Source organism: Fundulus heteroclitus, chromosome 10 (genome assembly GCF_011125445.2).
Source record: "Fundulus heteroclitus isolate FHET01 chromosome 10, MU-UCD_Fhet_4.1, whole genome shotgun sequence".
Taxonomy (NCBI): domain Eukaryota; kingdom Metazoa; phylum Chordata; class Actinopteri; order Cyprinodontiformes; family Fundulidae; genus Fundulus; species Fundulus heteroclitus.
Window position 1 is genome coordinate 32,939,136 of NC_046370.1, and position 26,157 is coordinate 32,965,292.

At 42.6% G+C, this 26,157-nt stretch overlaps 2 protein-coding genes across 6 annotated transcripts in view; one reads left to right on the plus strand and one right to left on the minus strand.

The window, feature by feature from the left end:
- The window catches only part of mprip (myosin phosphatase Rho interacting protein), a 50,879-nt gene extending 41,883 nt beyond the window's left edge, over positions 1 to 8,996 (minus strand). The window contains exons 1-3 of one of the 4 annotated variants that reach the window (XM_036142558.1): positions 7,960 to 8,996; positions 504 to 581; positions 251 to 316 (exon numbers count right to left, since the gene is read on the minus strand). In XM_036142558.1, coding sequence (XP_035998451.1) covers positions 251 to 316; positions 504 to 581; positions 7,960 to 8,082 — 267 coding nt within the window. In that variant the 5' untranslated portion in view covers positions 8,083 to 8,996. The remainder of the gene's footprint in view (positions 1 to 250; positions 317 to 503; positions 582 to 7,959) is intronic. The other 3 variants (XM_036142559.1, XM_012864090.3, XM_036142560.1) reach the window with 3 other exon arrangements.
- Positions 8,997 to 15,432: 6,436 nt separating this feature from the next.
- Positions 15,433 to 25,327, plus strand: dhrs7cb (dehydrogenase/reductase (SDR family) member 7Cb). Of its 2 annotated transcripts, XM_012864061.3 has the most exons (7): positions 15,433 to 15,584; positions 18,069 to 18,225; positions 19,264 to 19,376; positions 20,404 to 20,614; positions 20,716 to 20,808; positions 23,580 to 23,741; positions 23,849 to 24,057. In XM_012864061.3, exons 2-7 carry the CDS (start codon positions 18,072 to 18,074, stop codon positions 24,055 to 24,057), a joined length of 942 nt encoding a protein of 313 aa, XP_012719515.2. In that variant the 5' UTR covers positions 15,433 to 15,584; positions 18,069 to 18,071. The 2 variants fall into 2 exon arrangements, with proteins under 2 accessions (XP_012719515.2, XP_035998454.1); XM_036142561.1 differs by lacking the exon at positions 15,433 to 15,584 and having other exon boundaries at positions 18,072 to 18,225; positions 23,849 to 25,327.
- Positions 25,328 to 26,157: the final 830 nt, after the last annotated feature.

Genomic DNA, 26,157 nt, shown 5'->3' on the forward strand with positions numbered 1-26,157 from the left:
GCAAATAAGCTATTAAACCTCACCACAAAAAAAAAAAAAAAAAAAATGAATGAATCATAATGAATTGAGATTTAAATACTCAAACGTTTCATAAAATGAGTGTTCTCACCAAATAGTGTAAAAAATATGTTGGTAACTAAATTTATATTTTTTTATATTCCTGAACTAAGACTAAAAATCCTCCCTTCATCACCAGAGGGGCTCAACCAGCAACCCCAGCCACCCAGATGTTGAGCAGCTTTGCACTCACCGACTCGTCCAAGGCGAAGCGCAGACAGCCGTGTTCGTACAGCACAAAGAATCTCCGCTGCCATTTCTGAAAGCAAAAACCCACATTTATCAGAACGGCCAACGTTTCCACGTGAGTCCAGAAGAACAGACCTATTGTTCTCCTTCTGTGGAGCTAAAGTAACATCCTCAGCATCTGTCCTCTTTATTCTAATTTCAGGTCATTAGGAAGGTGGCAGCATGGTGTCTGCAGGCGTAACGGTGCGTGCTCTTACCCGGGACCTTTGCATGGGATTGTCGAAGTCCGTTCCCTCAGGAGCCAAGCACAGCCATCCAGCATAAATAGGCTTGGCCTAGAAAAAAAACACAGGGAAAGGAGGAAAGAACAGTAATTTAGATCATTATTAAAGCTGAGGGAGCGTGCGAGCTAAGGCGGAGGAGGAGGGAGCAGAGTGAGACAGACGCTGGTTGAATTTAATTGAAGGAAGCCTTTCAGCATCCAGATGTTCCTCGGTTCCTGCGCCCCCATTTTGCATTCGCACACAAGCAGTTTGCAAACCCGCGCTGTGATGACGTCTGTTTGCTGTTATATGAAGAAAAAAAAAAAACCTAGAGAAGTAGCTCACATCACAATCAGCCGCGTTTTTCTCCGATCCTCCTAAATGAAATCCAGGCGGTATCCTTCAGAACCTACCTGCGTGTATCTTAGCGTCATCGGTTCAAAGACAGGCAAGAAGAAAGCTGTAAGGCGTCCTGTAAACCAGCTTGAACCACTGAACCATCTTAGCATCACGCCGTGTTGATACTTTTCTTCAATAATCACAGGGAAGCTGATCAGCTGATGGGAAGATGGACGGAGCTAAACACGGGCTAGTCCTGAAAAACTCAGAGAGACTGGGGCGGAGGTCCGCAGCCATAGACATACAGCCGGAGACACCATGGAATGAAGGGTCAGGGCATATTTATGCGTTAGAATGGCCTAGTCAAAGCCCAGAGCTAAACCCAACTGAGAATCTGCAGCGACACCTGAAACTGATGTTCAGCTAACTTTCGCAAATAAAAGCCTCGCAGTGGTTCGGTCGACGCGGGGGAAGATGAACAGAAGCGCCCCCTGCAGGTCAGAGTTTGATCATGAGATGATCGTTGTTGCTTTATTGTGTAAAATCCCGACAAAAACACACAGACCATGTGGTTTTAATGTGAGAAAATGCAAAAAGCTTAACCTATCCACTGTATGAACTCATAATACCTTGGCTGGTCTGACCTGCTCCTACGCTGGTGTAAAACACGGAGCCCGTCCTCAGCGACGGTTCTCCTCCGTACCCCCCCCCCCCCCCCCACTCCCCACTAGCTGCTGAAAGCCCGAGCCAGGGACCAGCTGGAAGGCAGGAGGATGTGATTCTGAAGTCTGGGATTGTGCCGCTGGCGGCGGCGTTTTTGCTCCGTGTCGCTGCATGCCTGCAGTAAATCCATACGTGCCAGGGTGAGCTTGTAGGAGCGTGTCTATTAAAGGAGCGCTTAATGAGCCCCACTCATTAAAAACGGGTATTTTTTTTTTTTTGCAGCGGGACGGCGTGCTGGGAAGCTCATAAATCAAATGAGTTTGGGAACACTACAAAGCACGCTAAACTGTCCCAACCTTTTGGCCTGGTGTCAGAAAAGCCTGGAGAGATTATCTGAAGTGTGGTGGGAGTGGATCAGACGGCAGCTGTCCCAGGAAGGAGAAAGTCACTTGATCTCCGTAGATTCAAACGCTAAAGCAGCGGTTCTCTGTCCGGGACCAACGCTTCCCATTCCCGTCACCTGAGCTAAGGCCAGGCGCGACGTAAACAGGAAGCGGAGGCCTGCCGGCTTATCTGAGATAAACACTAGATAAAGGCGTGAAATACTACGTGGGAGATGAACCACATAGAATCGGCGCTAAACATAGCGCAGGCGTTTGCTGTCCGGATCCTCGCCTTTATTGAAAGGCTGCGGCTGACGTGGAGTAAAAGCACACCGAGGCTCAGAAAATATGCGTTTGCATCAGTTAACGACGTGGCTTTTTTGTTTCCACCGTCAGATTTGTGTCGGTGTGCGTCTGTCGGATGATAAGGAGGGGACAGAAGCGGAACAGTGGCGACGTCCAGATGTTGACCAACCCAGCAGCTGGATGCCGTCCACGCCATCAAAGCCACCGTCCACTCGAACGCTGAAGGGATTTCTGCAGCAGGCCTTCAGTTTAAGGGACTTTAAACGTCACGATTTAAGCAGCACCAAGTCCGGGAACAGAGACTGGCGTGGAGAAGAGCCGTTTTACTGAGATGCTGGCTGTAATGCCGTACAGTTTATGTGAGCGCCGGGACGGGGAGCGGTCAAACTGTTTTTAATTACAACGCTTCATTAAAAGAAGAAGCACAGTACAAATGGTGTTTTTTTCCTCCCTCATGTGTTACGAACGTTTGAAAGTTACAGACCAATCCCATAAGGGCGATTACATCATTTGCTGTCTTACCTAAACAGCCTTTAGCACGTGGTATGTCGATACGCGCAGCGACACTGAAACTCATATGCAGACGTGTGCAATTGATAATTAAACAAGAGGTATTTTCCTGGCAGGAGTAAAACAATAACGCCATTGAAAGAGGTGCAAATAAAAGTCGTGATGGTGATGCTGGTCCGGTCCTGTGTTCAGTGTTTCCGGCCCATAGAACGCAGCATTTAACGCGACTACAGATATAAGAGCTGCTGGGTTGTGCGTGCTCGTGTCAAGCATGTTTTCTTCTTAAATGCAAATTAACTCTTCTGATCTTCAAACACATCCACCGACAGCGCGACGTTTCATGCACGTTTTGATGTTTGATGACATTCTGGGACATAAACGTTGATGCATGAAGGAGATGATGATGGAAAACCCTTTATTTTTGTCGTTAAAAGCAAAACCCCATGAAAAGAACCTGCACCACATTTTTTTTCTTCTCTTTTACGTCAGTAAAACTGAGACCAGAGCTGAAGGAATACTAGAGATCAGAATGAGCCAGGTCCTGATCTCTGCTTCGTTTCACACTTCTACCTTTCAGACGCCCCTCATTTACACGAGCAACGCTGCACAAAGTGTACCGGGCAACTTGTGTATACTGTAATAATATTTATGTTGCAATACAAATTAAAAAAGCTGTCATCTCGAAGGGGAGGCAGTTTCAACTTTGGCAAAGTTGGTGATGGCACACTTTAAAAATGGTGATTTAACCCCTGGGTCGAGTAATAAATACGCATCACCAGCGACATTAAACAACTACTGCTGTGTATCTGACCAAGAATAAGAATAAGGGGTATTCTAAACGTGTTTCTGTAGTTTTTGTGCTGACAGTTCTGTTTCGATTGTTGTTCAATATGATTAAAGGCAAAACAATTACACAAAGATTTATTCAATCAACAGGAGGACGTTTACATTATGGAAAACATTTAAGCACAATTACTTGGGTCAATACTCAAATCCCAGTTATTCAAAAACATAATTCATGAAGTTTGGAAAAACAAATTACCATCAAATATGATATTTTCCCCCAGATCCCCTCTGGGTTTGGGTTTTAAGCCTACGATCCACTACAAGAAGAAACAACAAAGCTATTATTTACTTCATTTCAAACCCCCTAATCAAAACTTTACTTCCTCTAACATCCATTTTCACCATAAGCTTGCCATGGTTCATCTCTATATATTGATAATGTCAGCACTCAGCACGGCTGAAATCTGTGAAGGGACCCCGCTGCAGTAAACATGATGGCGGCAGCCGTCGCTATCGGCACACAAAGCTGCCTGATAGGAGGAAGGTTGAGAACGTTGCATCTGAGCCTGGTTGTCACAAAGAAGGATTTAGGACATTAGAGGGGAGTTCACCACAGAAGTTAGCTCTGTGCAACCAAAACAGTGAGGACAGACTGGGCAAAGAGGAACTGGTGCAAAGTTACTTTCTCTGATGAAACCGCCTCCTCGCCGTTTCCTGAGAGTTACAGGCTCTGACCGCGCGTGCCGACAGTGAAGCATCTAACACACAAAATACATGTGGCAGCTTCTCATTTAAGGGTTCTGTTCAATTCTGCCAAAGAGAAACACCAATGGAACGGGTGGGATCAGGGCCTGGGAACCATTTGGTGACGACCTGTGTGTTTCCCGGCATGATGGAGCGAAGCGTCCCAGGGCCAACGTGACCAAGGGTCTTAAAGATCAGAACGCTGACTTTGTGGCTTGTGGTCAACAATGTCGTCAGATCTTAAACCCGACTGAGACCCTGTGGTCTGTGATTGTCTCTGTGCACCAAGAACCCAACAGTGGGTCATTGCCAGCCTGGAGGTTGAAGTCCAGCATGTCAGAGTGGATTACAGGAGCCATGAAGAAGAAAGCAGCAGCGATATGTTCACTTGTTCCTTACATTTGACGTGTTTACCACTTAAAGCCTGTGAAATATCTTTACTTGACCCCTACTGGAGGACTGAGATGTTAAATAAAATACATTAAATACAGCGCTGACTTTTGTCTACGACTGAAGCTTTGTGCTATTTAATGCAGCAGGATCAGAGAAAAATGGGCTTCAACTATCTGCATTCTGCTGATTCATGAAACAAGCAGAAACTAAAAGGAAGCGCTCCGTGCCAAATCTACCCCACAGAACGGGACCACGTCATATTCCACTTACCAACGCAGGCAAGGAACCGCGTTCTTTCCCTGCGTCTCCAGGAAGAAAACTGACTCACCCTTTCATCATCAGTAAGCGATCTAGAGCTGGGGAGCTTTGGCTGTAGGAAACTCTGAATTACCAGCCCCGGTACGGAGGCCGTCTGCGGGGAAGAGAGAGGAGAGAGCTCTTCCCCGCGGAGGGAAACCTCGGCAGAGAGATGCTAGCAGCAGATCCTTCAAAGTGCTCACATTCAGCCCGCTTCTGACCCGCCATCCCACCCACTAATAGGTGCCGGCATTGAAAAACAGAAAGTCCGGTTTGCACTCAGAGGTCGTAATGTTCTGCCTGATTAGTGCAGCTTTTGTTGAGCTGACAGAAAACATGTTGGAACGGAAGTGGGGAAGATTTTTAGCGCCACAGAGACACTTTTTTTCCACTGATCCACCACTTGTTTAATGACCTGCTTCTCCTGAGCTTCATCTGGGAAGCTGAAGCGCAGCGCATCAAACTCCTTGGGGAACACGCCGTCTGTAATAAAGGAAATTCTCTCAGCCAGCACTCTCTTTATTCTGCAGCCGAACAGAGAAAGGCTGTTTACGCGGGCCGCTGTCCTCCTCTGGACCGGACCGCCCGTCTCAAAGCGGACTCTGCAGCTCCCTCTCAGCTCTGATTAACTCACATTCGATTTAGGAGCCAAACTCACTTAGCCAAATCACCTATTCATGATGTTTTAACCGCATTAGGGAGATCTACAGGAGCTTTCTTTCATCGGGGTTATCGGGTTCGTCTCCTGGCGACGCCGGGGGCCGTTTTAACAATCCCTCAACTTAGATCTGTTAAGCAAGGCTCAGGAGTGGCGTCCTGCTTCCACGGCGTTGCATAATGGCCGGCTGCCGCTAACCGGTCTGAAGTCAGTCCAGATGGAGCGCTCACAGGACGTCCTTGTCCTTGTGTTTGGACTGGTGACAGGTTCTCCAAACCCCCTCAGACTGACGGAGACGACGGGTGAGGACGAACAAGCCGGGGCCCACAGAGCCTCCCTGGCTCAGAGTGCCTTCATCCAGGCCGCGGGAGACAGTTCTGGACGGGTCAAAGGGAGATTAGAGGAAGTGATGTAAGCATAAGCCTCGCGCCCAGACCGTGGCTTTTTACGGGTTAACGCGCTGGGGGCTGATAGAGATGCACGAGTTCCACCAGGAGCACGCACACATGCACTTAGAGCGGAGGAGGAGGAGGAGGAGGAGGAGGATGCTGACGTTTGCCGTTTGATTTTTTTACGCTGCGTTCGAGCTCCCATCTGGGATCAATTACAGGACATGTCACAGACTAAACTAATGATCTGGGAGAAGCAAGCTTACAGATTACAGATCTGATGGGCAGCCTCTCCGTCTGCCAGCCTTCCAACAAACTGGTGACTAACCTAAAAAAAAATAAATTAAAAAAAAACAGCAAACAAATTTGGTCACACGATCTGTCAGGGAAAAGTAGCTGAGAGGAAATGCTCCATCAACCGAGTCCGTCAGACGGAGAAAGACGCAGGAGGGAAAAAAAAAAGATTTTTTTTTTTTTAAATCACGCTCCAAAATAAACACTTAACCCAAACGTTATCCTCATTACCACACAGCAAACACTCTGAGGCGCTCTGATTGCATCACGCGCACACAAAGCGGATTGTCTGCGATGACACCCTGCTGATAAAGTCAACCTTCACGTCCACCTGGTCAACACTTCTGTTTACTTTTTCTCAAAGCTACAAGGGTGCCGCTATTGGTCCACTGTCCACTTGGTGGGTAGGGGGGGGATAACTCACTTTGTAAAACAGCTCAATCTAAACCTGGTTACGATGAGGAAGTAAGCTGCTACACTGGATTGGAGTAAAAACTACATGCTGTTTGTTCTGAAGAAGCAAACAAAAAGAATCCATTTATGTGCCTTGAGGCACACCGATAAAATCATCTGGTGACGTGATCCGTCCGATTTTCAGCTTCGACGGCCCTTATCATTGGTCGGGAGTAGACCCGGAGAATAAGTCAATAACAATATATATCGCTCCATAGACGTGTGGTGCGATAAAAAATAAAAGTGTCAATAGAAGAGCAGTTTTCCTTCCTTTCACATTCTAGCCAATCATATGTGTTAATACTACAGTCCTTACATCCTCCTAACCAATCATATCCTGGAATGCTCCGTCACCAAGCTCCGCCCCCTGGAAAGAATTCAGAGAGCACGTGTTCTTTTTTTTTTTTTACTTATTTATTGTTTTAAAACGTTTGGTTAAAAAAAAGTTGGTTGAATAAAGGGCTGAATTTGAAATTACTGTTCGTCGTTAAGAAACAGCATAAAATGGCCAGGGCTGCACTTAAAATATACGTTTTGAGTTTCTTTTTTTTTTTTAATATAGTAATCTAAATCGACCAATATTATTTCTATTTTATCCATATGCTTTTTTTCCTCTATACATCGTCCAGCCTTAGTCGGTGGTTCTAAAATCCTACGTTTTTCAGCCAGTCAATGCACCATATTAAGCGCCACCAGGCTCTGCGGACTCAACGCTCTTCAGTACAGCAGCTGTGACTGAGTGAAGAACGCTCAGAGTTTGTAGGTCTTCTGAAGCAGGCGAATCGTAAAAGCTACAAGTTATTTCAAACTAAATTAAACAAAAGGTTTTTTTCTTAGAGTCATGTCAGCTATTCTTACAGGCGGTTAGTTTAAATCCAAACAGGTCAGCAAGGAAAGATGTTCAGTCTTATAGCGACAGGAAGGATTCCAGAAATATTTAGATCGCTGTTCCTCCATTTTTTTTATTCTTATAAAATTGTTCTCAAAAAGAACAGAATCAGCTAAGATTTACATGAAAACAGGGGAAGGATCTACAAAGACAAATATGGGGGCAGTTCTAAAATGTGTGTCTTCACTAATCACGGTTTCCTATAAACTCTGTAATCTATTTAAAATAACCCGGTCCAGGCTTCTCTTGTCAAATACGAGTGGGGGGGAGACACACTAAAATCTCTAGGCTAGCCCTTCACCCTAGTGCTTCTTCGTGGGAGTGGGAGTGGGGGGCTCGGGCTCACCTGGGTCAGGTCCTGGTCGGTCAGCAGATGCAGCTCCCTCGGCTTGAAGCAGTTCTGACATTTACTCTTGTTGAAGAAGTTCGCCTGGAATTTCCTGCAAGTGTTTTCCTTTGCGGTAGACATTATATTGTCACACGTTTGGAGAGAGAAAAAAAAAAGAAAAAAAAAAAAAGCTTTATTCCCCCTCCAAAGACCTTAGAAGCAGTAACTCCTGCTGTTCCTCTGTGTGTGCGTGTGATCCCCCTCCTCCTCCTCCTCCTTATCCTAACTTGGAATGAGATCCACCAGCGCTGCGACGCATTTTCAAGTAACAAACGCTGTTTTCGGGAGCTTCCTTTCCGTCGCTTAAACTGTATCCAGTTTCCAGAATAAATAAGCAGCGGCCATCCAGACAGACCTTCCCGGCACCCAGCGCGGCGACGACCGCTTTACGGCTCCCCCGGCCTGCGACCACAAAGAGAAGAAGGGGGAGAAGGTGGCTAATATCCTGTTAGCTTCCCAGCGGATCTCAGGCTCGACAGCGGGGTGGTAAAAACCACGAACGCGGCACTCGCGCGACCGCTGCCGTTATTAGGCTGCAGGCGGACGGAGCCCATCCGGTGGAGCCGGGGCCCCCGTGAGCTCCGGAGCCGGGGAAAAGCGGACAGTCACTCGGCAAACTCCGAACCCATCCGCTGCAGTCGCTCCATGCAAAGTTCATCCAGCGCTCCGGTTAGCGGTACAGGCTAAAGCAGATAACGCCGCTCCTGCCTCGCTTCTTCAACCTGAGTTTTCTTTTTTCTTCTTCTTCTTCTTTTATAACGCCGAGGCTTTGGAGGTACAAATGCTAAAAAAGAAAAAAAAAAAAGAAAAGCTTTTTCCTACTCTGGTAAAAAAAAAACAAAAAAACACTGCAGGCAAACCAACCAGTTCTTTCACAGAGCAGGGAATGAGTATTTAAAGGTTCGGCTCCATAACTAGCCTCCTTGGTAGCAGCAGCAGCGGGTTTATTTTCTTCTCTCCCAAGGGAGAGGAGGAGAGCACACGCGAACACACACACACAGGCTCCAGGAGTTCCCAGGAATCTCGCGATAAGTGCGCACTGCCGCCACCCACAGGCAGCACAAGGTTACTGAAGTATGTCAGCTTTTCCACAATGCCGCTACAAACATTAGCGTATTTAATTTGGATTTATTGTGATTGACCTGAACACCTTTACGCGGTTTAGCAAAATTTAACCGTTCCAAGTCTGAGCAAAAATATTATAAATAAAATACTCTGAGTTTTCCTGAAAATTAACTGGCAGGCAGAAAGTAAAATAAATAAATAAATACATAAATAAATAAACGACATGGCATTTTGTTTCTTTATACGTCTGATAAGGGGTCGACCTCATGCACTATTAAAACAGACTTTTTTTTTATAAATGTGATTAAAATTTTATCTATTTCATACAATTCTGATTTCTTGTCCATTGTACTGTGCTGTCTCTTATAGTAGATTGCTCATTGTTGAACACCAGCAGAATTTTACAGCCAGAATCCAAAAAAGGTTAAAAAATAAAACAACTGGACTTCTGTTCTGAAGCTGAAGACGGTTCGCTTCCGACCCAGGGAACTTTCATGTTTTATTTTTTGACCTTTTTTTGGATTGATGATGACCTGGATGACTGAGAATCTTCACCAACATTTTTACAGCCACAAAAGAGGTTCAGAGGCATTGCACGAGTTCCAGCAGTAGCTCACACATGAGATCCTGCTCTTTTTGTCAGCATTTCAGTGCCACTGCCGTAATTAATCCTTGGGTGAATCTTCACCAGCGTAATCTTTGGGTGTTACAGGTAAGTGAAAGCTTTGAGGAAACGCAGAGCACATCGACCACGGGACTGTTTTTGCTAAACAACAGATGAGTTGTTAAGATCCCTCTGTCAAATCATGGCAAATAAAAAAAGTGACCAGTTTTTATGCTTCAAAATAATAATAATGCCAACAGGAATGTTAATACTGATATTGTGGCAAAACAGTGCAGATATTATTAAAATGTTAAAATATTTCTATTTTTTAAAAAGTATTGCTAAAGTGACAAAGTTCCCTTAATAACCCTTAATATCACACTAATACCTCTGCCTCCAAGTACTTTATTTGTAAGATAAGATTTTTTTAATTTTTTACCGCAAATGTAATGACGCAATGCACCACTTTGCCCAAAGTATTTAGGCAAGGCAAGGCAAGGTAAATTTATTTATATAGCACAATTCAGTACAAGACAATACAAAGTGCTTTACATGATTAAGATATACCAAAATAATAAAATGTAGATAGAAAATAGAATAAAAGCAAGTAGGGATAGAATGTAGTAACAAAAAAGAACATTAAAAACAGTAAAACTGTTTAACTAGAACAGTCAAAGGCAATTTTAAACAGATGTGTTTTTAATCTTGATTTAAAAGTATTTACTTATGTTATGTTACACAAGCATATAACTTGAGGGGCATCACATTCTTGAATAATAGTGTTAAATGCAATTCTGACCCACCTTTTGCAGCAATAATGGCTTTATCTCTTCAGGGAAGGCTTTCCGTAAGGTCTAGGGGTGTGTTTGTGGGAATTTTCAGCGGTTCCTCCAACAGTGCATTGTACTTGGTGCTGTAAAGATTGGATGCAGCTGCTCAGCCGTGGAAGTCCATTCCCCGAAGCTCTCTAAACGTCACTGTTCTTGACTTATTCTGACGGCCACATGAGGTTTGGAGGCCTGGAGCGACTGACACTACAGAAAAACTGCAACGCTGTGGGCCTCGACATCTGCTGAGCCTGCTCTCTGATTCATGGCTGAGGTGGTGTTTTTTCCCCCAATCACTTTCACTTTGGTATAATATTTATTACTGTGGAAATTTCACAGTGCCATGCTGGAATTCTCAGAGGTCCTGAGAGTGATTCATTCTTTCACAAATGTTTGTAGTAGTGGGACGGCGCTGTTGGTAGCACTGTTCTCTTGCAGCAAGAAGGCTCTGGGTTCGAACCCAGGCCTGAGGTCTTTCTGCGTCAGTTCTCTCTGGTTCTCGCTGGGAACTCTGGTTTTACACAGTCCAGAAAAAAAGACCAAACAACTGGCCACCCTGAAATACCATAGGCGTAAGAGTTTGGTTGTTTGTATTGTGTGTCTGTGTGTTGCCCTGTCCGCCTTTCGCACAGTGACTACTAGAGATACTCATTACTTTGCTGTTTTTATTTAATAACAACCTTGCAGCCTTTGTGAGGAGGTTGAATTCTTGACCGTCAAGCCAGTCATGTCAAAAATGATGCACACTTTATCTGCTTCTTTAAGATTTGAGTAAACTTTTCCTGTTTTGGTCAATTGGGATTAGCAAAATTATTTATTTTTGCTGGATGCTAGAATAATGGGGCAGAGATATTTCCAGAGAATTGTTGCTGCTTTTGCCAAAGTTCACATTCATTTCCTTAGTATTTAGTAGAATCGGCTTTGAACTGTTATGCTTGGATCAGACCGTTTGCTCAGCCCACAGATTGGTGCCTTTCTCCAGTGGTCAATGGGCGAGAGGCGTGCTACACACTGGAAAGGTCGCCATCACATGGCGTTAGGATCGTTTAAAGGAACAGTCATTTCACTGTATGCGAACTTCTCAGTTTGAAGGAAGGGATCCAATAAATGTTTAAAAACTTGCTCTCCAGATATTCTGCCATTTACCAAATACAAATGATTTCGGTAATGCTACCTGACCTAAAACAGGAAAAGTTTAGTTTGATTTAATCTCAGCTACTCTGACATCAGATTAGATTTCAGCTGAAGCGTTTTCTTGAAAAGGAGCAGCTATGGAATCATAAATGGTTGCTAAATTTCTCTTCTTGGTGGTTTTGCAGGTCATTATTGTTCTGATAGGCTTTAAAGAGTTTCATGTTTTACTTGTTTTGTTTTTTAATTGCAAATTAGCTTGGGGCTTTGATTTTGTTATTACTTATACAAAAAATAAATTCAATAATGACAAAATGGTAAAAATGGCAATGTGTCTGTTAAAACAGCTTATGTTGATATCTGGTTTCGGCTGTACAGGGTTATAATTACTAACATGGCATTTCAGGACCACGTCTGTTCCCGCATTATTTAAGTTTGCCTTTTCGTTACTGACTTTTATCGAAATTTGTAGCGTTGCACGATCTTCGCTGTTGTCAAAGATCTCCTTGACCACAACTAGTACGAACGAAGTCGCCTTATTCACTACGTCTAAATAATAAGCTACGATTAGTGACCTGAAACCAAATGACTCGCCGGAAAATAATGAAAAGTAATTCATCCAATTATTTTGAATAATAAAAAAAGAAATGTAATACGTCATAATTTACTCAAATATAATGATTTAATATACACATGTGAATTTGGACCTGATTAGGAATGGAGGAGGATATTTCTTTATTCTGACATCCCACTGAGAATCACAGAGACGGCGTCGACGACATTTCGGTTTGACAGATGGAGCGCTTTCACTGGTCAATCCCGAGATGGCCGAATCTCCATATACTTGAACAATTGCTGGTGCAAAATCAGAGAGATTATACTGCATTAAGTCACTGCTCTGCCCCCACCCCTGACTCCCTGCATATTTTACAGAACTCCATCTGCAAACTGCAATCTCTGCACGTCTGCAAGTCCTGAAGGACTTTTTATTGACACACAATGCTTCCATTAGGGCATTATGAAAACTGTTCAGCCATTTTCACTCGTAAGTGTATTTTGCAACCAGAGGGCACACTAGATCTGGCCTACAGTGACATCATAAGGGTACACCAGGCGGACCCTGGCCCCACCTTGGCTTCCTATGACCACCTCTCAAGGATGCTTGCCTACAAGCCCTTGTGGATCAGAAATAAACGTACAGTGAAGCAGGTGAGGATGTGGCCTATAGAAACCATACAGGCAATACAGTCCTGCTTCTATCAATTCAATTCAATTTTATTTAATTGGTGCCAATTCATGAAACATGTCATCTCAAGGCACTTTCCAAAGTCAAATTCAATCAGATTATACAGATTGGGTCAGATTATACAGATATCACACAAACTGATTGGCAAAGCTGCTACAGAGAATCATCGCATACAAGTGGAGTATGCTGAGCCTGTGATTGGATGACAACTGAGGTACGAAAAAGGCTGAAAGGATGCTTTTAAATCTGCTGATATGATTGCACTTAGAACAGCCAGAGGTAAACTGACATGTGCCTTAAGGGTTGCTAAGCATGGTCAGAAGGTGCAGGATTTCTTCCAGGCCCCAACAAACAACAGACGAGTGTGTGTGTGCGTGTGTGTGCGCGTGTGTGTGTCTGTGTGTGTGTGTGTGGGGTGGTATTCATGTATCACAGGCTATAAGGCTGCCCCTCACTCCCGTGACAACAACATCAGCATCCTGAAAGCATTCAGCAACCACTTTGCTAGTTTCGCACTTTGCACTCAACACCATTACTGCAACACAATCTCCTCCTGATGAGTAGCCACTCAGACTGGCCACGGCGGACATCTGCACAGCCCTAAAGAGAGCGAACACACGGAGAACAGCCGTTCAAGATTCCAGGGAGGCTGCACAAGGCATGTGCTGACCGGCTGGCGGAGGCTCTCGCAGACATCTTTAACCCATCAGATCTGAAAGCTGCCACAATCATCCCTGTCCTAAAAAAAAACCCTCCACAATCTCTCCTTAAATGATTACCACCCGATAGCGCTCACCCCCATCGTGATGAAGCGCTTTATAATGCTTGTAAATGATCATATCATCTGCAGACATCTGCTCACACTGATGACACATGGATGCTGTTCCAGGTCAACTAAAAACCGATTTGTTAAGTTTCCATCTTACAGCTTCTCCCTCCTGTTCTCACCATCCTCTATTGGGTCACCACAGAGAGCATCCTGACCAGCTGCCCCTTAGTCTGGTCAGGAGTCTGCCCTGTCTCTGACTGGAAGGTCTGGCAGACGGTTGTGAGGACAGCGGAAAAACGTTATCGGGATCACAACTTCCTCCGATTCAAGATGTCGCAGAAAGTTGCCACTTAACCAAGACGGATTACTGGTTAAGTTTGCTCCAGAAATGCAACACCCCAATCTTCCTTTTTTTCTTTCCATGTGCAAAACAGACAATGTTCAATTATTTCACAGGGTGCAATTTACGGTATTTTTACAATCGTTAGTATTTGTTCCATTATCTTTTTTTACAGTTTTCCCTCTCTGCTATTTTTAGGGTTAGTTTTTGTCGCAATTCTGCTAGTTTTGTACACGACACAAGGCTGCTGTTCTTGTTTCGGCACCTCTCCTGAACAAAATCTCGTCCAGATATACAGGACTGTCTCAGAAAATTAGAATATTGTGATAAAGTTCTTTGTTTTCTGTAATGTAATTAAAAAACATGAAATGTCATACATTCTGGATTCATTACAAATCAACTGAAATATCGCAAGCCTTTTATTGTTTTAATATCGCTGATTATGGCGTACAGCTGAAGAAAACTCAAAAATCCTATCTCAAAATATTAATATTTCCTCAGACCAAGTAAAAAAAAAAAAATAACAGCAAAACAAAATCAAACATCTGAAAATGTCCATTAATGCACTCAGTACTTGGTTGGGAATCCTTTTGCACAGATTACTGCATCAATGCGGCGTGGCATGGAGGCAATCAGCCTGTGGCATTGCTGAGGTGTTATGGATGCCCAGGATGCTTCAATAGCGGCCTTTAGCTCATTTGCATTGTTGGCTCTGGTGTCTTTCAGCTTCTTCTTCACAATACCACACAAATTCTCTATGGGGTTCAGGTCAGGGGAATTGGCAGGCCAATCAAGGACAGTAATGCCATGGTCAGTACACCGGTTACTGTGAGAATCTGATGTCGTCTCTTAACCACTACCATACTTGTGATTTAGTTTACTGAACCAAGCTGAGTGTTTTTCAAGGCTCAGGAAACCCTGCAGTGGTTCAAGTTAATTAGACGATTCAAGTGATTAGTTGAATAGCCTACTAGTATACTTTTTCACGATATTCTAATATTTTGAGATAGGATATTTGAGTTTTCTTCAGCTGTAAGCTATAATCAGCGATATTAAAACAATAAAAGGCTTGCGATATTTCAGTTGATTTGTAGAATCCAGAATGTATGACATTTCATGTTTTTTAATTGCATTACAAAAAATAAAGAACTTTATCACAATATTCTAATTTTCTGAGACAGTCCTGTATATTCGATGAGGCAGCTCTGAGTGATAGGAAAGATAAATCTAAGGGTAAGTCAGTGTGGAACCCAGGGACTGTGTTTTTTTTTATTTTAAGCAGCTTCATAATGCCCCAGAGAAAAGAGTGGAGCTGATCCTCCAACTTGTGGTTTGTCTCTTCAAGCTGGAACCAAGTGAGCATGCTTCGGATACTGTACACTGCATGTGTGTGTATCAATGCCCGGCTCAAATGGAGGCTATTATAAGCGGGGAGTTGGGGGGTGTCCAGTGGAAAGCCCTAAATCAGACACACAGAGGAGCCAGGAGCGGTGCGGTGTGAATGGACGAGGGGTAAGAGAAGAGCCTCCGTTACCCAACTGGATCCACACGAGAACAACAGCCAGCCTGTCCTGCTGAAGGATTAGCTCCCTGTCCATGCTGTAAGTGAACCAATAATAACACAGATTACAGGTGTTTGTGTCTGCTCGCCGGTTGCCATAGTTGTGCGCGCACAAGCCGACTAACCTTAATCATGTGTTGGTCCAAACAGGGAGCTAAGAAGGGAACTGAACCTCTAGAGCGATCAAAAGATTTCAATACGGATTAACCTTTATCCTAACGCGGTTGCACTCGGTAGATAGGACAGGAAAGGTTTGGGACGTTGCTTTCCAATGTGAGGCTCTCTGGTTGCTGCCTTTAGGGTGTCCTATGACAGTGTTCCAAAGTCTGTAGAGTCTCCATGGCAAAAATATATTTAGCTGTTCACCTCAAACTCCCTTTATATGGAGAGCGTATTAACAAGTCCAAAGACAAATTCTCACCTAAGGAAGTTTAACCCATTTGGTGTGAATTATATTAAGAATACAGATAGGAAATACAAACATATTCATCCTCTACAAGATAATTAAGTTCAAAATCGTCCGTTGTAGGAAGAAAATACTTTTTCTATGCTTGCAGTAGAGTCATATTGTCTGAACTGTCCAGAAACTGCTTTGAAATGCAAATGTGTCAGTTCCCCGAACTGGGAGTTGACCTGGATATTTCTCCCCTACATAGCCTTGAGCAGACACACATGAACAGCTTCACTGCATCAGTTTTGCCTATTTGCTACTGTGGGAATATCAGATGTAAGGCTACATTGTCGGCAAAACGTTTCTTTGTCGAAGGTTTTCAACTTTTCTCCCACTCCCATTGTCAAACTACAAATGTTAATGCATTTCATATCATACTTAATGAACAAAAACAAAAACAGCGCAGAACTGTGAGCTGGAGGGAGAACAATTCATGGTTTTCAACATTATTTACAATTGAAGATCTAAAAAATTGTGGCCTCCTTTACTTTAAAACCCCTAATTAAAATCAAAGTGCAACAAAGTGGATTCAGAGATTACCTAATTAGTAATTTACAGTAATTTCACCTCATCATAAATTAGGCTGTTCAGGCTTTAGAGGTTGCTGTTTGTTCAACATTAGTGAACAAACGGCATCATGAAGACCAAAGAACACGGTAGACAGGTCAGAAAAAGGTGGTGAGAAATTTAAGCATTTTTAGGACAGAGCACTGCTTGATGCATCATCTGAAAATGGAATGACTATGGCAACACTGGATCGGATACTGACTGTTCAGGCGAAAGGAACATTAATCGGAGAGAGAGAGAGAGAGCAAGGATAATTTTATGGAAAAGGGACAAAAACAACACCATTTCTGCAAGAAAATTAGAAGAAATCTAGTTCAGATGTGAAAAAGTTCAACTGGGAATTAATACTATTGTACGGCCCTATGGATATAACATGATGAGAGCACTGGTAGCTTTTTTCCCTCACAATAACTCATACATTCAGATTAATAAATGCCCACAGATTAATTGCTACGAGAAAAAAATGCTAGGCTAACCAAGCCAGTTTCAATTCAAACCTTTCAGCCTTTGATCATGTTATCATTTTTTTAATTCCAAATTTAATTAACTCTATTGGAGGAAATCCACAACAACTAAATACAAGAGAAAAAAGGTTTTATTGTGGGATGTTTGAAATTGAAATCATTGGCTGGCCTCCTAAATTCCCCCACTGAGCAAAAAATAAAGCCTAATTCTATTCTTCTATCCGGTTCATTAGAGGAAATAAATAATTCACACTGCAAAAATGGATCTAAAAATAAGTAAAATGTTCTTAAAATTTGTGTTTTTGTCCTAGATTTGAGCAGGTAAATAATATTAATCTGCCAATGGAATGAGTATTTTGACCCCTAAAGTAAGATAAATAGACATCCTGCACTCGAAATAAGATGATGGAGATGAGTTGTTCCTATTTTAAATGCAAAAATCTTATTCTGTTGGCAGATCATCATATTTACCTGCTCAAACCAAGGACAGATATACTAATTTTAAGAAAATATTACTTATTTTTAGTTCTGTTTTTGCAGTGCAGTCTTGGTTAAGTAGGGATCAAACATTCCCAACAACGAGTCGGCGTGATTTCTGGAGGGATTTGACCCGTGACGGACAGTCTGGGGAAGAACTGTCTCTTAAACACAGGGATGTTGATGTACAGATGAGATCCAGCTGAGTGGATGACAGCAGTGGAGCCCAGTTTAGCTGAAGACAGTATGTCAGATTATACTGAATAAGACACCAACAGTAAGGGGATTGGACAACGCTGGAGTTGCATTTAAAAGCTCCACTGATAAGTTACAACAGCACACAGAAAGTCTCAGTTTCTGCTTCATCTTGAGCTCAGGTTAAACGACAAACTTTAATAGCTCAATTCTTCTAGATGCAATCGAATTCGAACTTGCTGTTTGTGTTTGTGTCCTCAGAAGGCCTTCAATTTGACCTTGCTGTCCTGTTAGCCCAGACAGTTGGTTCTACCAACATATTGGAGTTGCCTTTATACTTTACTGACGCCCGTTCTTCTCTTCTCTCCAGAACATGGGCCTCCCGTCGGTGATGGTGTTGCCCCTGCTGATAGTCTTTGCGGCAGGAGTGTACTACATCTACAACAAAGTCATGCAGCTCATGTCCAAGACCTTGGTGTGCAACAAAGTGGTGGTGATCACTGATGCTGTGTCAGGCGTGGGGACGGGTACTGTTCAGAACATTTGACCTCGCTTTGATTGCTATTAAAAAGTATCTCCATCTAGGAATCTAAGTTTTGTGAAGTGTCATCGAAGATAGCACACAATATAGTTGCCTGATGAAGTGCAGCGATGGCGTTAACAAGCCGTATCGTTGGACAATGCATCAAAAACACTAAAGGATTAGATCGTTGTCACATTAGATACCATTACCAGGACTTGACCGTGTTTGATAGCGGTTTGCATGAAGCTGGTTGTTTGCCCAGAATGTTGGGTGAACTCTTTACCACAGGGAGTGTAGTTGCCTTCAAATACCCGTTCTGTTCAACACTGGGTCAGTGTAACAGCCTTGCATCCTTACGACCTATGACCTTCAGTCATTGTTTTCACTGACATCAGATGCTTTGTTAGCGGCCTGATAAGACTATCTTTCTATATCATAATACGTCCCTGTTCACGTTTTAGATGTTGTTGTAGATTCCTTGCAAAATGAAAAGCTCGCATACCCAGAGCTGATCTGCATGTGTGCCAAATTACATCTTGTTTTGGATATTGAAAGGCAGAAATAACAACAACAACTTTTTACCATAAAGTTAGAAGCTAAGCATTGATTAGCGTGAAAATTATTTGCAATCAAAACCCAATATTTTGATCAGCAGAAAACGAAAAAGGAAAATGTATCACTTTCACAATTTGTTACAATTGGTAAAAGTTTTAACATTTAGTTTGTGACTATCTGGATGTTACACTATTCCACCTACCAGTTATTCAGTTTTCTATCAGTCCGAATAAGTAATATATGCATTTTAAAAACAAATGAGTCTTTTAATTTCCGTTTGAAAAGACATGTTTTTAACAGAATTCTTTTTTTGTTAAATTGACTTGCTATACTTCATAAAAATAGGCAAAGGTAGTCAGCAAATGTTTCCTTTTACAGAGGCAGAATCAATGCTCCGTATGAACCATCTAAGCGTAGTTGTATTAATATTTGATTTCTAAATGTCGAACTGTCATTTTTTTTAGCATGTTTTTATGTTCTTCCTCAGAATGTGCCCATCTCTTCCATAAGGCCGGAGCCAGACTCATCCTGTGTGGAACCACCTGGGATAAGCTGGAATCCCTGTATGACTCTTTGATTACAGACTCTGACCCAAAAGAGGTGAGGGAATTAAACATGGATCACTGGTACATGTCCTTTAAGGTACATCGGGATAATCATACTACTTTTTAATGGCGCTAAACCACCTGTTTGTCTCAGTGTCAGCTTTTTGTTTGGGGGCGTATGGGCAGCTGCCTAGGGCGGCTTTAGAGATGATTGAGCACAAGCACCTGATAAAATATACACAACCTATCTATCGCTTTCACTTGAACGAGCTTTCAACGGCTTTTATGCAAGAACCACCAATGGTTTAGCCCATGTCAAAATATGCTTATGCACTTTCTCATATTTTTTATGTTTTGTGCAATATGTGGTAAAATCCTGGCCGGAGGAGTTTGCGTGTTCTCTCTGTGCATGTGTGGGTTCTCGTCGAGTGCTCTGGCTTCCTCACACAGTCCAAAATTGCTCAATCAGCTCAAATCGGTTACTCTAAATGTCTCCCAGGTATGAAAGTGTTTGTGTGAACGGCTGTTTTGCCCTGGTCGTCTCCGCGTTGCCCTGTGACAGACCGGCGACTTGTTCAGGCTCTCGCCAGATGACTGTTGTTTTAAAGCCTTTTACAGACAAAAGTCTACTGCTGGGTTTTGAACGGTTTTGATAGCCTCGGTCCAGGGATATCAGAATCTGTCCTTGTTTTGATCAGAAAGCCGTTCTGTCACAGCCTCCCGGACCGACACTTCCTCCGTCCCTGCACAATGGAAGGATATCCTGTCCGACAGCACGCTGTCCTCGCGTGTCTTCGCTTGTACAGACCAGAGCCTGTGACGAGAGCAAGTTCAGATAGCTGAGCGGGGACAAAAAGCGAATCAGTATCTGTTTACTATCAAGGATGTTTTCTTTACCGATAGCCCGCTTATCCTTTCCTGTTCTTCGGCGCACGTGCTCCAAGTTTTATTATTATTACAATATGTTATTTTAGGAGTTGTCTTTTTAAAAAAATAAAACGTCCTGCATTTTTTTAAATTTTTTTTTTTAGACTTGCAATCAATCGTCCTCACATAATAAAATATCTCTCGTCTCAACTTAGACATTCGCCCCTAAGCTGGTGATCCTGGATTTCAGTGACATGGACAGCATGGAGGATGTGGTGGCTGAGGTCATGGAGTGCTACGGCTACGTGGACGTGCTGATCTGCAACAGCAGCATGAAGCTGAAGGCCCCCGTTCAGAGCGTCTCTCTGGAGCTGGACAGAAACATCATGGACATCAACTACTTTGGCCCGAGCACCCTCGCCAAAGGTGGGCTGGCTGCGGTCACGAATCCGTATCGGGTTGAAATGAATCAGCGTTACCCCCCGTTTTTTTTTGGCCGACTTCATCTGAGCGTTGACTCGTGGCAGGTGTTCTCCCGGCAATGATGTCGAGAAGATCAGGACACGTCATACTGGTCAACAGCATCCAGGGCAGACTGGCGGTCCCATTCAGAAGCTCGTGTAAGTTGCCAACTTAAGGTTTAGACTTCACAAAAATGAGTTGGAGTTTACACAACCACTCAAAAGTTTGGAATCACTTTTGTCATTCAGTGACGTTTCCCTATTTTTTAGGACTATCCACGTTTCAGATACATAGGGAAGATCTCAAAACTATGTCTCAAACATATGTATCAAACACGAAATTGTGAAATAACTCAAAACATCTTGTATATTTATCTAAATCCCTTCCCTTTGTTTTGATTACTGTTTTGCTCACCCCTGGCTTCCTCTTGATCAGCTTCACACCTGAAGTCTTGAAGGAGTTCCCAGACGTAGTGATAAAATAAAGACAAACCACTGAATAAAAAGGGGAGTCCAATCTTTTGACTGGTAGTGTACATCTCAGGCCAACTTTTTATCTGTGACACAAATGTCGTGAGAGATTTCACTAAAAGGTAGAGTGGCCGGTTTTTCTGGAAATGTAGGTAAGAAACGCACAAGTCGCTTTTTGAATAACTGCGCATGCGAGAAACCGTCCTACCTGCTTTTCCGCTCCTCAGGGGGATGGCGTGAAAACTCTCCCACATCCACTCTGGTCTTATTTCTTTCCTCTGAGGTCTTCCTCTTCTTCTCATAAACCTGTAAGACAGTTTGCTTCTTGCGACTCTCAGCCATCTTTCTCAGCCCAGATCTACCGTGCATGACCCAGGCTTGCCTCCAGGACTTGAACCAAGACTCTGCCATCCTTCCCGTCTCCTCTGCAGTGAGTGAGGCAGCTCTCACCTCTGCCTCGTCTCCTGCTTGCTCCCGCAGAGGATCTCAGAGTGTCGTCCTGGTTTTTGCTAGTAAACCTTTTGAATGCAGTGCCGTGTCTGGGTCGAATAACAGCAGCAATCGGGCAAGAGGCAAGGTACACCAACGTAGAGACACACAGGGCAAGCAGGTTAACCTGACAGTCGTGTTTTTGGACGGTGGGTGGAAGTACCCAGAGAGAACCCACACGTGCATGTGGAGAGCAGGGAAAGTCCATTTCAGAAAGGGCCCAGATCAGGACCTTTTCCATGCAATGCAGCAGTGCTACCAGCTGGGTCACTGTTGTACTTATCTCATTGTATTCCAAAGTTTTAAAAAGTAATGATTTTCAAACAGCTAAAACACAGTATTAAAAAAAAAAAACACTGGATCCTGACAACGAGGACTAATTTGGAAAATCACAGTCTGCATGTCAAAACTAAAGGTGCTGTGAAAAGAGAAAGTTGGTTAGCTACAAGCTAGTAAAGCAGATTACAGAGCAGGTAGCCTGACTAATTAACCGTCTAACCTGAGCTTTTTAGACTTGTTACTCTAGAACAGGGGTGTCAAACATACGGCCCGCGGGCCGGATTCGGCCCGCCGAACAATTTAGTCCGGCCCTGTGGCTAAATGCATTATCATTATATATATAAAAAAAAAAAAAAAAAAAAAAAAAAAAAATATTTTATTTTTTCAGTGTCCTGTCTGGCAATGTGGCAATAATATGCCACAAAGAGCTTATCAGATTTGACTTTCACAAGTGGACAAGATAAAAGGAAGAGAATGATAAAACAATTATTAAAAAAAACATGTACTTCGTTTAATTGAAAATATGCAGTTCCTATATTGTCCACGAGAGGCGCTGTGTTTTAATTAGCAGATTAAGCTTCAGGTGTGGAAAAATTCAAATTTCTTAATTTTTATGTGTTTGATGTATTTTGTCATGCAGGACATTGTTTTTAAGTTCCAAAAAATGTGAATAAATGTTTTTCAACATTGTATATTCACTGTGATCAGTTCTTATGCATAATGCACAAGTAAATGTTTAACTGAGTAAAAGTATTGTTGAAATTGCGCATACTTTTCTTAAAAACTCTGAGGTTATTCATAATATATTGTGTAAAAGTGAAATTAACTTAATATAAAAATCAACAACAAGTCCACATTTATTAGTTCTATTTAATCTTGCAATGAGTTAACTCGTGTGGCCCTCTTGAGATCAGATTAAGCTGTATGCGGCCCCTCAACCAAAATGAGTTTGACACCCCTGCTTTAGAAAGAGCAGAACTAGAAAAGCTTTTTCTTCAATAAGACCTTTTAGAAAAACACAACTTTCTGCCTGTATATTTTTCCCTAACGTTTTGTGCTAAAGCTTTGTGAAAATACCTTAGAACTGAGGCAGCTTTACTCAAGGTTATGACACCATGCACATCGCATGTACTTCCATGCCTCTCAGAGTCCTCTGCAGTCGGCCTGGAGTTCACTCACCCTTTGGGAAACCTCACTAGGTCTCTGTTTTGTGAGAACTCTGGGATGAATGAAAAGTTGTTTTCCACTTTGTCTTTTCCCCCATGCTGGGAAATAATGGCTTACCATTACATTAGACATTCTCAGAACATCTAATGTAATGAGGGCAAGGACCTCTCTTTAAAGAGATTCTCTGGCCTTTCTTCAGCTTCTTTTCGTTGTCGGAAACAAATCTGAATCCAGCAGCGTAGCGAGAAAACAGAAGCTTTCGTTCATCAAGCTGTCGTTTCTTCAGTTTGCTCCGTCTACCCGCACCTATAAAACTCTCCAGCTGGCTCTCAGTCAAGAGTTGATTGGATTTTAAGTGCTGTCGCTTCCTCGTCCACGGCTGCCCTGTGACTAGAATGCTAGACCCGAGGTGCTTCCACCGACGCGGCCCAAAAACAATTACGCAAAGAATGCCGTGCGTCACGAATGGAATGAGACTCCTCTGCAGACAGGCTCGTGTTATTATGTAACGCGTCCGCCGACAGATGCTGCCTCCAAACACGCGGCGCAGGCCTTCTTCGACTGCCTCAGGGCCGAGGTGGAGGAGTACGGGATTGTCGTCAGCACCATCAGCCACACCTTCATCAACGCCCGCCAGCCGCCATCCGCCGCGGAGCCAGCTCCGAAGCAGAACATCCTGGCTCAGTGTGAGTGTGACATCACCAAGGGATGCACGGCAAAAAACGTTTATACTGGTGAAAGTGTTTAAAAATCAGTCTGTTCCCCCCCCCCCCTCCTCCTCCTCCTCCTGCAGACATCATCAGCCAGCTCAACCACGGCGTGCGGCCCTCGGTCCTGGCCAATGAGATTCTGCAGACGGTGAACAGGAAGAGGAAGGAGGTGCTGCTGGCCCACCCCATCCCCAGGGTGGCCCTCTACCTCCGCTCCCTCTTTCCTCCCTTTCTCTTCGCCGTGCTGGCGGCCGGAGTGAAGGACTCTGTGTTGGCCGAGCAGATCCAGTAGAAGAAGAGAGAGGAGCGTACGGGAGATCAACCGAAGGATTGTTTGGGGATGTCAGACTTGAAGGTGGTTGCGCTGAAGGTTTCATGCTGTTTTCTCTTGCTGCCTGAAAAACTACTGAGTGAAAAACAGCTTGATTTGGATGGATTTTAGATTATCTTGCAGATCAAATGTTGAACGATCCAACCCGCGGGTTTGACACGGCACAGCAGGTTATTTAATAAATTAAAGAATGGGTTATAGAGACACACATGTCATTTTAAGGCAACCAAGAATGGTTTGAATAAACTTTATTGACAGGTCTCTCTTCTTAACAGGTGTCCCTTGTAAATCAGAATCCCTGTTTAACCCGGCCACCTGTATAAACAAGGGTTTCATAACAATAAAAACATTACAGAGTAATCAATATTGGAGTTCAACTGAACAATTTTTCATTTAATTCTGCAAAAACAATCAGACGTGAAAAGATGAAGACTTTATAATGTTATATGTTATATGCTATAAACAGCTTTATAATGTCTCAAAGGATTTTTAGAAACTTTCTAGAACTTACCAGACACTTTCCCCCGAAACCTTAGTTAAACTTATCAGGTATTTCTACTTTCATGAAACATATTGGTTACTTTCTCAGAACTATGAGCTGACTTTTATAAGGATTGCGTTTTTTCTTGTACTTACTAAGCACTTTCTGGGGCTTAACACTTTTCCGGAAGTTACTAGATACTGTTCCCGGGGTTCCCAGGTAACATCCAGAGTACATGGGAAGCTCCAGGAAAGTTCTGGAGGGTCTCTGCTGAGTAGCTGTTAATTTCTTAGAAAGTTTCATGAAAGTACCTGGTAAAGATAAAAACTGTTTTGTAATGTACCTGGCAAGTTAAAGAAACTACCAAGTTCCAAAGAAGTTCCAAAGGTAGTACCTGATAAGTTCCAGGACAATTTAGTAAAGTAACATGTTAATTCTGAGAGAGTACAGGACATGTCATATATTCTAATCAAAGATCTTACTACAAAGTGTGAGTGTTGAACATAATCAAGTAAATGTTTGACCCATACACTCTCCAAAGCAATGCAATATATTTGACTTCACTGTAATCATTTTAAAATATAAAAAATCTCGCCTTCTCTTGAATATATGTTAAACGGCTAAAGTTTGTTTCTGAAATGGAGAAGCACCTGTCTGATGTTAGATCAACATGTAAAATGGACAACTGGACATTTTTTAATTTATGATTGTAAAGACATTTAACTTAAATATAAATTAATGGTTGATATAGATGAAGTTTGCTGCTTGTAGTCTAACGATTTTGGTATTTCCCTAGTGAATAATGTGGCACACCCAGAACCATCATCAGCTAGCAATATTTACTTAATTAAACAATCAATCACCAAGTAAAACAGCCAGTAGGAATTGTCCAACTAGGATACAACTTATTATTGATGCAATCCCCTGATTTTGCAAGTTGTGGTACCTTTTTATATAGGTTTATATATATATATATATATATATATATATATATATATATATATATATATATATATATATATATATATAATCTTGCATATTTAATCCATAATTACGCAGACACAAATAAAATAAAAATCATTTGAGGTTTATTATTTAAAGAAAAAATAATTTCTGTCGTTTCTGTGCTTTTAACTGGATTAATTCGGTGCTCATGATAAAGTGGTTGGACACTGTTGTTTTAGGTGTGATAGACAACTTTCCAGGACTTTGATGTAGTTTGATGGGCTGTATTTTGGCAGTGCGTGATGCAAGGTGAACATTTTTTTTTTTTACCAAATAGGGGTGTACAACTAAAGATACAAAACTAATTGCATGAGACACATGCTACGTTAGCTAATTATATACATATTTTCTCTAAACTGTATCCCCTAAACTTAAGTTATTAAGGAGGAACCCATACTTTTCTGAAGGTGCATAAAGAAATGTTGTCTGTTATCTCTCTTTCCTGTGTTCATTTGGAAGAAAAATTGTTAAATAAAAGTTAACTAATATACATAAGAAACCAGTTTGAAAATGAAGCAATTAACACAAAATGCTTGCTCTGAAAGCATCTGTGTTGGACAAACTTGTCACAAATA